Below are 12,385 nucleotides of genomic sequence, written 5' to 3'. Positions count from 1 at the left end.
ACGTCATATTATGTGACTATTCCACAGCTATACGACTTTGTCGTGAAGGCTCCCCCGACGCATTTGAGCATCGTCTCGAATCCGCTGTCATCTTCGATTGAAGACCTATCTTGCTTAGTTTATTTATGTTTTGTATGTTATGCTTGGTGTCAAAGAGGATGGTTAATTCCCTCTATCTATTGTATTGAAGAAGATTAAGTATGAATGAAAGTAAGTTTGTGTTCAAAAAAAAAAGTGCTTAATTAATATCGATGGCACAAACATTTGTTGAAGAAATTTTGATAACCAGGGTAAATATAAAAGCAGAGTAAATATAGCATACTTCTTTATTCAAACATAAAAAAACCTTAAAACATAGTCAAAGATGATATTGGACGCACCAGAGTAAAAACAACAATCACGACGAGAACATAAATGGTTGAAGGAAAGAGTCTAAGCATATGTAGCTTTTCTCATAATTATTCTACCACGGCAAATATTAAAAGCTTAAGCGTCATCGATTGGCTTAACATAAACACCAATTTGCTGGAGAGAAAGTTCTGTAGACTTGCCATGGAACCCAACAATCTTGTGATCTTTCTCCTCCAGCTTGAACGGTACTACGTCCACATAACCCTCACTTGGATCGTTTTCCAACACTGAATATGCTGTAATATTTGTGATGAAATCAAGCCTCTTCATTTTATAGTATATAGACTCATACTCGTCTGCGGTTTCAGAAGTTAGCAACTTTTCACCGAAGAATCCTTCAACGGATGTTATGTATTCATTATTATCACAGAGCTTGAACTACACAGAAAACGAAATTTATGCATCATCTATAACAGTTAACAAATTTTAGAAAAAAATAACGCTATCAATTTTGAAAATAAATTTATGCATCATGTACCTCTTTTCTATCACCAATTTCATCGACGTCCCCGCGAGCGTCTCCAACCACAGTCTCCGTTCCGTTGGCATATTCAAACGTGACCGATAGCACAGATTCGTGGCCGTATGATACGATTATCATACGAACATTGTCGTGGATCCCATCATCCCACTCTTCACCAGAGTTAGTACCTTGTGCTTGTAGTTTCTTGACTGGAGGAGCTACCACCACAGCGAAATTTGCACCTAGAGCATTGATACGATCAACGCAGGACCTTCCTCGGAAGCCGACAAGCTTATGAAACCCTATTGGCTTGAGGAAGAACTTGTTGTTAGCAACCGCTTTTCCAAACTCCTCAGAGCTTCTAGTCATTGATGTGTTGAAGATTAAAGAGGAGACAAAACCATCATCATCGATAGTTCCCTCCACGGATATTATATATTCACCATCTTCATACTCCAGCTCAAACTGCACAAAAAAAAAACATTTTTAATTAGAGAGATAGATAAATATTATTTTAAAGAACATTTTAAAAATTAAATGTGTATACCACCTCTTTACGTTCATTTGAATCCATGCCGTGACAATGAGTTATACGTTGGTCTCCCTTGGCATACACAAACTCAACGGAGCTCACACGGCCACCATCTTCTCCAATACACACTTTCCTCAGACCGTCATAAGCCCCATCATCCCAAGAATGTCCATCGGACCCACCTTGAGGTTCTAACTGCTTTAAAGCAGAAGAAACCACGTCAAAGTTAGCTTCTATCTCGTCAAGAAAACGACCAGAGCTTCCAAGAAGCCCAACAAGCTTCGTTCCATTGTTGCCCTCCAACTTGAACTCGAAGCTGTCAGCGCCAGGCTTACCAAACTTCTGAGATGTTCTCCCGTGTGATGTCTTGAATTGAAGCTCTGTCACCGTACGACTAAGCGTTTGATTCCACATATGGATATCACCATCGTATCGGTTAGCTTCTCCCCATGTTCCCTCAATGCATGTGATGTATTCGTCTGGGTCCTTAACTTCGAACTCGGTCTTAAAATTTAAAAATATTGAGTCAAACAGAAAACAAACAGCAATTAAGAGCAAAGAAAAATAAACAAAGTTTATGACTAATATATACTGATATTAAAAAAATCGAAATATTACCTCAGTGATTTGTGTTCCTCTTTCGCTTCCATGTTCTAGCTGCACGACATCTCCATTTCGCACGTACTGGATCGTGATGTAAGCGACGCCCTGAGAGTCTTCTCCTATAATCACTTTCTTTACACAGTCGTAAACACCATCGTCGAAGGGACATTGCTCTGACATTGTTTCTGTTGATGAGAGTGTAGACATAATAAAGAAAAACGAAAAATTAAACTAGAGAGAAAGTGATTTGTGTCTTTAGATTTTCTGAGCTCTGGTGAAAGTGAATGGATGAGTCCGTTTGGTACATGTGTATATATACTGAAGCTATATGGCACGAGCCGATCTTCTTTTCTCTAACTACTATAATACTTTTACAGTTTTACTATATACTTTATATTTCATATTTGTTATAGAGATCATTACATATTTCCATGCATTCACACCTTAGTATTTATGGTCAGTTTGCTTTGCAGACAAGCAACATTAAGAGAAAGTCCCACAAAAATAGGATAGCTTTTTTAAATATGATTTTAGTGAAATAATATAATTATTACTATAACTAATAAATTGTACAATATAAGTGCTTAATTAAGATCGTTCTCTACTTAGTATTTATGGACAATTTGCTTTGCAGACGAGCAACACTGAGAGAAATTCCCACAAAATAGCATAACCTTAAGAGATAAAGGAGTGAAAAATAGGGAATCGTCCATTAAAATAAAATAAAAATTTATAGAAAATTGAAAAAAAAAATTAACGGTGCAAAGAATATAACGATATATATGATACTTCTCCAATTGATATCAAATCAAATCTTCTATAAATTACTATAATTATGTAAACCGACCCGGTTCTTTCTTGGGAGAGTAAAAATTAAAACCAACTGTTGTGAACTTGTGATACAGCTTAACCGGAGAATCATACTCAGCACAAACGTTGAAACATTTTCTGCTAACTAAAATAACACTCATTCACTCTTCATACAGTTTATCTCCCGAAGCAGTGACTCTATATTAGGCCTATTGTTTGGAATCTCCTGAGTACAGCTTATCCCCATCCTCGCCAATGCAACCGCCTCTGTTATATCAAACCCTTCACCGAGATGTTCATCAATGAATCCACAATGCTCTCCATTTTCAGCTGCAATCCTCAGTGAGCTTGTAAGCATGAGCTTACCAGAGAGTATTTGGAGAATGATGACTCCAAAGGCGAACACGTCGGTTTTCTCCGTGAATCTTCCGGTTGTAACGTACTCTGGAGCTAAGTATCCCATTGCTGCACTTGTTTTGAGTGCTGAGAAGACCAAATCGTCTGCTAAAAGGTTGTGAAGACCTGAGTCAGCGATCAACGGGTTGAACTGCTCATCTAGTAGGATCTTCTCGACCGATATGTTTCGATGAACAATGGCATGCTTCTTCTCTTGATCACTTCCATGTAAGTAAGCAATACCTTTTGCAATCCCTTTGATGATAAAGACTCTTGCGGGCCAAGCAAGAACTCGACCGGTTTCGCTTTCTTGCAAGTCAAGAAACCTAGAGAGCTTTCCTTTTGAAGCAAAATCATATATGAGGAAACACTCTCCTCTGCCTCTAGAACAGCAGAAGCCACGCAGCTTCACTAAGTTTTCGTGTGACATGGAGGACAAAAGCTTCAGACCGTTCATGAACTCGACTTCCTCGTTCTTGCAACTGCTTATGTTGATGCTCCTGATAGCTACCAGAGAACCATCTCTGAGGACTCCTTTGAACACCGAGGTAAAGCTGTTCCTGCTCAATAGGTTAGCTTCTGAAAAGCATTGTGTTGCTGATTCAACCTCTTCTAGGTTAAACCTGAAACTGCTGTTAACAACAAAGAGATGATGAGGCTCTTGTGAGAACTCAGCTCCGTTTCTGCTGTCTCCAAGGGGGTCCCATTCTTTGGTGTAGGCAAGACTCATAAGAGGCGATGCTCGAAAGTCTTTTTGCTGATCTGTGCTGAGTCTTCCCTCTGAAATCTCTGCTGTGTTACTAATCTTCTGTTTCCTTCTTCTGTAGCGTAACAAGGTTAATAAACCAGCACCAAACAGAGTTATAGTGACGGTGATGACACTTGAGATCAAAGCAACTTGTGGGAGTTTTGATGAGGGTTTATGACAATGTGTTTGGTTGCAATGACTTTTGAGATAGACAGAGTCGGAGATGTTATGAAGAGTTGATTTATCAGTGTCCTTTTCACCCTGAGGCTGCTTGACTTCGATGGTTGAATCATCAAAAGCAGAACAAGCTCTCAAAGAAGGAAAATCGATCCCACATAACCCAGCGTTGTTCTCAAACTGGAATCTCTCATTCAACTTCTCGAGACCTTTCACAAGATGTGAAAACATTAAATTAAAAAAAGTCAAAGTCAAGAAGACAGAGAGAAGCTTTAAAAATCATCATCACTCACCAGGAGGAACAAAGCCAGAGAGAGTATTGTTGCGCAAGTCAAGTGTTTCAAGCTGAGGAATGTTGGCTAGGGTTTTTGGGATTGTTCCTGAAAGATCGTTGAAGCTCAGATCAATCCTACTCAACGTACTCAAGTTGCCTAAACTCCAAGGAACCTCTCCGGTTAGTTTGTTGTGTTGCAGAGACAGAACACTTAGCTTCTTCAAGGAACCAATGCTCTTTGGTATCTTCCCTGCTAAGCTGTTGCAGCATAGATCCATAACTGCATAAAAAAACAACAATAACCACTCAAATCAAATAAGTGAAACATTGGCCCAAAATTTTAGGAAAAAAATTTCATTAAGCTACCAAATTTATATTAAAAAAAATTATTAATAAAACCCTTACTAAATCACTTTATATCCCCTAAAATCTAATGGTCCACCCTGTGTATAGTGTGGTGTAAGTTAACTCAGCTCTGTTTCTAGCTCTAGCTCTGGCCACCAAACTAACTTCCGGTTTATCTAAACCGGTTTAAAAGTTGTGATACTAACCTTGCAAGCCTACCATGGAGCCGATTCCTGCCGGAATCTCGCCGGAGAAGTTATTAACATTGAGATAAAGATCTGACAACTCAGTGAGATTTGTGATCTCTTGAGGTATCTCTCCGGAGAGACTATTGTAGTGTAAGTAAAGACCAGACAAGCATTTGAGCTCTGCAACGGCCGGAGATAGCTTCCCGGTTAAGCGTTTCCCTTGTAACGATATGTTGGCGACTTTCAGATGCTGGTTGCAAGCGATTCCTTCGAAAGATCCGTCGCATGGGTCGCCGTTGAACGTCCATGACTTGAGAAGGTTGTTCTCGGGGTCAAGGGACGATTTGAGCTCCATTAGAGCTCTCAGCTCAGCGTTTCCTTGAACAGGAGGTGAAGTTGAGAGAAAGATTGAGAGAAGAACAAGTAACGTGGCATGTAAGGCATCCATTACTGCTCTTTGCTCACTTTACTCTCTCTCTATGGTTTTCTTCTCTCTCTCTCTCTCTAAAAATCTTTTCTTTCTTGACTTGGAAAAAGAAGTAAAGGAATGAACTTTCAAAGAAAGTTACGTGATTTATGGAGCAGAGTACTCTGTTTTCTTATGGGTTTGGAGGTAGACGAAGAGAATGTGGAAACTTTTTAGAGATGGACCTAACTTTATCAGGATCAAGGGAAGAAAACTTTTTGTTTGTATCACGGAATTGGAAACTTTTGCCTCAACTCTCGTGAATCAAAGTTGTGCAAGAATATTTCTTGTTTTCGAGAGAATGGGAAGAGGAAGAACAGAACTTAGCTGGTGAAAAGTGGGAAGGCAACAAAGCATTGAATACTCTGTCTCTGTGTCTCCAAGAGAGAAAGAGACGTGTACTGCTTTTGAAAAGGAAGGTTAAATCTTGATGACTTTTTTGGTTTTATTTGATGACAGTTGATGTTCACATTTGTATCTTATAATAAGTGGGAAATGTGATGTATTTTCATGAAGTGTAATTAGCTTTTTTTGTTAGATAATTCACTTTTGGATTTGATAATTCATTGAGATTTAGATAGTTTTTTGGCAATATTATTAGTAATTTCCAATATTATAATTTTGATTTGAATCAAAATACACATCAAAATACACTTTTTGGAAGACCATCTTTTTAAACCGATATAATTAGTCTTCTAGCTTTCTGCCTTAAATGTTATTGTCAACAAAATTTATCAAGTTATATATTTTCGTAACAATAAGATAGGATGTTTGGATCATTAGAAGAAACACATTTAACTAGCAAACAACATATTTTATTATTCTCAAATTATAAAAATATCATTAAAATTTATACTATATTTATAGCTCCTTATATTTGAGAACCGGCCTTGCACCTATGTGTATATAAATGGTAAAGTTGTAAAGCGGCTTTACTGTGGGAAAATGATATAACGAGCGTAGAGTGCAGTTGAGTTCATGTTCGGCGATTGGGATTTTTTGGCTTATAGCCAAGTCATAACTTTGGAATCATTTTGAAACTTGGATCATCCTTTTGTTCTTTGTCTACACTCCTTTGCATTCTCCACGTGCACGTACGTGTTTACTCGTGCATACACTCCTGCACATACTCATACTGCTCCTACACATTCACATACCATCTCTAAAACCGAGTAGATTTTTTGGATTAGAATAGTTGATTAAAGAATCTTTTTGTTTAGATATGTATGTCTTATAATGTTCTAAAATGATTACTAAATACTAATTTGCAGTTCACAAAAGTCAATGATGATATCGAGATTTAGTGGACAATCATTCCACTAGCTTTTACTTTATAAGCTAATCAATTGTAAACTATAAAGTAAACTGATAAATATTTGAGCTTAATTACTCAGTTATTAGTTATTTACACGTAAGAAAAACTATTTGCTAGTTCATGCATGTTGCATTATTATAAACCCTAACTTGTGGTCGGAACATGGAAGTTTGACTATTAGAAGAATCCAATGTGGACTCCAACACTCTTTTTTAACACTAAAAGATTGATTCATTAATAATAAACAAGGAGTTACATAGATTGAAACATTAGGCTGGCAAGTCACAAGGACCCTCATAACCTAAAGCCAGCAAGAAACATGCTTCTTCTGGAGACAATAAGCCAGCAGAACCAAAATGATTCTCTGGAGACAAAACGGAGCATAAAGAACAATAGACTAGAGACACTTACAAAGCAGAACCATGACCACTTGTATTCTCCACCTTGTGACAGATTAACAATAAATGAGACTAGTTAGTGTTAGTGGAAGAGGTAAAAAAGGTCGTCGTAGAACCAACACAAAAATTTTAAGATATGAAATGGATAAATGTCAGTGGAAGAGGTAAAAGAGGTCGTCGCGGCCGAGGGAACCACAATCACTAGTTAGTGTCTTTCTGTTTCTGTCCTTCTAAGATTCAAATGTGAATCTTTCTCTAGAGTTTTTCTAACTCTATGCTTGTTGCAAACTTTTCCAAACTTATGAGTTAAACCTCATACTTGTATTTTTTATGCATTTTAATTGAAAGTTCTTTTTCAAAAAAAAAAACAATAAATGAGACTAGTGAAAATAATTAAAAACACAAATTAGTGGAATAATTGTATTATAAAATCAAAATTTCCATCAGTCTGAAAAAAAAAAGTAATATAAGCAGAAATAACATAAATTCGAGGTTTTCAGGTAAAACCCATAATAGCCAAGTGTTACTTTTGAAACAAGAAATTCTAGACACATTGATAACTGGTATTAAAGAACTTTTTATTCTTAAAAATCATTTTGTTTTGACCTTTTTGAATTTGAAGACGGAGGAAGACTTTTGATATATTTTTATCTTTTCTTCAATTACTTTCATCTTTAATTGATTGTTTTACTCGTAACTTTTGTCTATTTTGAATCTCTTTTTGCGCTTGTCTTCTTTTTTTGAATCTATATCATCTATCTTTTAAAAACTTTTGAAATATGTGTACTACTGACATAGGAGTTTTATCTTAGTTAGTAATTATACCACTACAAGATACCATGCTATAAGTTCCGGTCTTCACGGCCTACTTTTAGGTCAGGAAACTCTTACAGTTTATTAGACCAATGTATAATTTATGTCTTAAAGGAAATTGTATACTCTTTTCTCCCAATTTCCTTTCAATACGCAGTGATATATTCCATAAAAGTGTCCTTTGATTGGACCATCACATACGTTATGCATAAAAAGTTATAACTTTAGTATTGCTATCTTTTTTTAAGTTTCTTTAAGGAAGAATAATGCAATAATCTCTCCGCCATTCTCGGTAGAAATATCGACTTTAACATGTACAGCATTCTATGAAAGCCAAAAAACATACAAATAGCTAGAACTGCTACAAAGAAACTTGCCAACTAACTTTGAATTTTGAAAGTGTTACAACAATCTAGGAAGTCATTTAAATCAAAAGAAATGATAAGATTCGTAACACTTCACTAAAAGCTTAACTCATCAAAAACAAAAGTTATCGAGTAGACATTCATTTCTCATAATCGATTAAAAAATGAGTACACACAATCATCACTCAGTAGCAGCAACGTTCTTATCTCCACGTACCATAACCTCCTTCTCTCGCCACACCGCATGAACCTCGTCCGTGCGAAACCGCTGCGTAAAGGTAGTCTCTTCTAACGGCGTTTCAATACCATTAACAAACTCAAGTAGACCCGTGTAAGCAATCATCGCTCCATTATCAATACAGTAACGATCATCCGTTGCAAAAAGCCTACCGTCACGCTCAGAGCACATAGTCCTCATCATATCCTGCAAACGCTCGTTACACCCGACACCACCAACTATCAAAACGTCTTTCTTGTCGCAATGAGCCATCGCACGTTCCGTGATCTCAACCAACATCGCAAACAACGTCTCCTGCAACACCAAACAAATCATAATAATCATAAACCAAAATATCTCCCATTTATGATTAAAAAACTGATAAGAGAGACTTACTTGAAGAGAATAGCACAAGTCAGCAGGTGTGCACTCGTTGTTCTTGAGCTTCTCCTCCGCAGTAGTTTCGATATAACTCAATATCCCACTGAATGATACATCCATTCCCTTAACAGCATACGGGAGATCAATAAAGTTGTTTCCTTTCTTCGCAAGCTATAAAAAAAACAAGAAAGTTAACAACATGGTTCTTGAATCTTGAAATGGTTCTTGAACTTTTACCTGCTCGATGTTATACCCAGGACTCGGATCATTAGACAAATTCAAAACTCTAGCGAACCGGTCCAAGCAATTACCAACAGCAATATCAATAGTCTCCCCAAAAATCCTATACCTCCCTTCACTATAAGCAATCACCTGAGTGTTCCCACCACTCACATACAACACAACAGGATCATCAGCACCGGTAACAACCCTCCCCATCTCGATATGAGCCACGCAGTGATTCACACCGACGATAGGCTTCTTCCAGAGCTGCGACAGCACTCTAACGACAATGGCCGAGACTTGCAACGGCGCTCCCATCCCGGGGCCTTTGGTGTAGCAGATGCAGTCGATATCTTCGGGGGTGAGTTGGGATGTTTCGAGAGCTGATTTGACTAGAGGAAGAACGTGGTCGAGGTGGTGATGCGCTGTCTCTCTAGGGAGGAAACCGTGACCGGGTGGGGTTATGTACGTGTGGCGAGGGTTGGCTAGGATTGTGCCGTCTGACGTCACGATTCCGACACCGATCTTGTTGGCTGAACCTTCGAAACCTATAGCTATCTTTCTCTTCATCTATATTTGGTTACAGAACAACAGAAACATCAAAGTAGGGGTTTAGAGGAAGAAAGATCCAAACTTTCATACCCATTGATTCGTGAAACTAGTTTTCACAAGAGATAATCAAGTAAAGTAATCATTTTTTCATACCTCAACTACTTCTCGGAGTAAACTGTTTCGATCTAAATATCTCTCTTCTTTTCAATTCCGACCAAGGGTCTTCGAGTAAGAACACAGAAGCTCGAACGAAACTAATCCTATCTCTGTTGGTTTCAGTCGGTTGAAACTTGAAACTGGAGGCGTTGATTCGAGCTTGAAGCTCTGTCTTTTTTTTTTTGCTCCACAGAGATTTAGGGTTCTGGTTCAATTTTAGCTCGGGTTTGGTTCGAGAATTTTGGTTCGATTTCAGTTTTGAAATTGAACCTGGGGATTAAATGTTTTAACCGGTTGGTTTAGTCGTGTAATTGACCCTGTTAACTCGCCTCTAATTAACCTAATAATGCCGGTTTCTTCTCATTACTTGATTAACTATCACATGCCGGTTAGATAATTGGTGTATAAGTCCAACCTAAACCTTCTTGCCTTTGTTGCTTGTGGTAGTCTGGTAGAGGCAGGGCCCGTTCCAATATGATCTTTAAAAATATCGTGGCCCATTTAATTACTTTAAAAATCATCAAAACTTAATACACAAGACACCAGACTGGTAGAGGCAGAGCTAGAGATGGCAAAATTTAAACCTGCCTGCAGGCCCGGCCCGTTTGGACCTGTTGCGGGGCGGGATTAGCTACTAAGATCCAGGTCCAAATTTTTAGCGGACCTCGCGGGATGAGCTTGTGCGGGATTGGACCAGAAGCAGGATGGATTCGGTGTATCCTGCGGGACGCGCGGGGATCCGCAAAGACTGGTCTCTATCTCCATCATCGTATGATCATCGTACGTCTCTATCTCCATCATCCGTACCAGACTGGTCTTTTCTCCCTGAAGAGCTGCTTCACATTATCTCGAAGAATCTGGATGACTGTTTCGATGTTGTTCATGCTCACTCTGTTTGCACCTTGTATCGATCCATCTGTCTCCATTATTATGCATTCATCTACGTATGTCTGAGGTTCACTCTACTTAAAGAAGCTCTATCTCCATGAATCCTTGCGTAGAGATTGCCCAAAGTCATGCCTTTTTTGTAGGAAAGCATTTTAGGAGTTGCAACATCACATGTAAACCATCAGGAAGCTCGCAAATGTTATGCTTCGAATCCCTTGAATCTTGGAGCTTGTCGTTGGTGTTAGAGATTATCAATATCTCAACTTTCTGATTATCAATATCATAAATCAATATTACGTGCTCTGTTTCTAGAAAGACAAAATAGAGTAATACTGAAACTTATTACTTTAAGACAAAATAGAGTAATACTTCTGATTATCAATATCACAAATCAATATTAAGTACTGAGTAATTTCTTCTCAATTAAACCTTTATATATTTCTTCCACTTCTTTCACAATCTCAGCGTCGCCATCTGATCTCATGTGCTTCTTTACGTTTAGTTCTCCTTACTAATATATACTTGTGTTCTTACATAGATCTCTTTCTTTCTATGTTTCTATGTTACGTTGAGTTTCTATGTGCGCTTTCGATATGATTCTCAATCCTTTGGTTGAGCATCATTGTGTTCAACTGATTCATAGGACATGTTGTGTTCTCATCTCTATTGGTCTCTTTTTCTTGGCGGGACGAGAAAGGCGGGTCGGTACATCCCAATTGCTATCAGTAGCGCATGTGTTGATGAAGATCGGAGTCCCGCGGGCCTGTACCGCCAAGGCTTATGCAAGTCGCGGGTCGGGATTGGGCAGCTCTTCTAGGAACCGCATCCCGCGCGGGCCTGTACCGCGAAGACCCGCATTGACCGTGTACCGCGAAGATCCGTATTGACCGTGTACCGCGGCGGGGCGGGACAAGACGGGTCGGTTCAACCCAATTACCATTTCTAGGCAGGGCCCGTTCCAATATAATGTTGTGATAAAACTATACTAAAAAAAAGACAATCTTTAAAATGGTAATGTTTGCGTCTAAAGTTTTAGTTTGTTAAGTTTTAGGCCAAGGCAAAGACCAAAGCCGATCTAATACATCCCTATAGTCGTTGTGGTCATCGTTTGTCACTTGAAAGTTCTTTGATTCTTTCTTTTTTTTTTTAATATGGGTTATTCCACACCAAGATCCAGATTAATTTTTAAGTGGAGGTACAATTCATGGATGGATTTTTTTCCAGAGTATTCAAATATGGTAATCTAAGTTAGAGAAGTTTCAAACCCATTTCCCTTAGAGCAGACCCGTGTGGTTTCTTTAATTCTTTCCTTCTACTGGTAATAATAAGCACATTCATGTATAGCTTACATGTCCATGCATGAATATGAATTGAATTTCCATAACTGCATTATACCAACTACCACTTTATATTTTCTATTTGTTTTTCAACTACCATTCTGTCATTCGTGGGATCGACTATTAGACTATTTTGATGAGACATGATAATATGTTGGCAAATGAAAAGTGCAAGGGCATCTTCGTTCCTATTCCATTTTTTCATCTAAAATAGAGTAAAAATAAATATGGAGTAAGGAATGCTCCAACCCAACTTCATATTTCATTCCATAATGAAATTTACTTCATAAATGGAGTAATTTATTTTTTGTTTGTTCATCACTCTATT

General features: G+C 38.1%; 3 protein-coding genes across 3 annotated transcripts; all 3 read right to left on the bottom strand.

Annotated features, from left to right (window-relative positions):
- Positions 1-308: 308 nt before the first annotated feature.
- LOC103860240 (jacalin-related lectin 45) lies at positions 309-2,578 on the bottom strand. The gene is made up of 4 exons (XM_009137830.3): positions 2,025-2,578; positions 1,425-1,910; positions 890-1,339; positions 309-789 (listed from the first exon to the last, which is right to left on the bottom strand). Exons 1-4 carry the CDS (start codon positions 2,214-2,216, stop codon positions 487-489), a joined length of 1,431 nt encoding a protein of 476 aa, XP_009136078.1. The 5' UTR covers positions 2,217-2,578; the 3' UTR covers positions 309-486.
- A 228-nt stretch (positions 2,579-2,806) lies between these two features.
- Positions 2,807-7,147, bottom strand: LOC103860236 (somatic embryogenesis receptor kinase 4). Its single transcript, XM_009137825.3, has 3 exons — positions 4,966-7,147; positions 4,434-4,694; positions 2,807-4,349 (listed from the first exon to the last, which is right to left on the bottom strand). Exons 1-3 carry the CDS (start codon positions 5,393-5,395, stop codon positions 2,977-2,979), a joined length of 2,064 nt encoding a protein of 687 aa, XP_009136073.1. The 5' UTR covers positions 5,396-7,147; the 3' UTR covers positions 2,807-2,976.
- Positions 7,148-8,298: 1,151 nt separating this feature from the next.
- LOC103860235 (probable tRNA N6-adenosine threonylcarbamoyltransferase) lies at positions 8,299-10,070 on the bottom strand. The gene is made up of 4 exons (XM_009137824.3): positions 9,830-10,070; positions 9,140-9,694; positions 8,918-9,073; positions 8,299-8,836 (listed from the first exon to the last, which is right to left on the bottom strand). The coding sequence occupies exons 2-4, from the start codon at positions 9,692-9,694 to the stop codon at positions 8,486-8,488; spliced, it is 1,062 nt and encodes a 353-aa protein (XP_009136072.1). The 5' UTR covers positions 9,830-10,070; the 3' UTR covers positions 8,299-8,485.
- Positions 10,071-12,385: the final 2,315 nt, after the last annotated feature.

This window comes from Brassica rapa, chromosome A01 (genome assembly GCF_000309985.2).
Source record: "Brassica rapa cultivar Chiifu-401-42 chromosome A01, CAAS_Brap_v3.01, whole genome shotgun sequence".
NCBI lineage: Eukaryota > Viridiplantae > Streptophyta > Magnoliopsida > Brassicales > Brassicaceae > Brassica > Brassica rapa.
The sequence above is the reverse complement of the archived record's forward strand: the minus strand, read 5'-3'. Positions and strand labels throughout refer to the sequence as shown.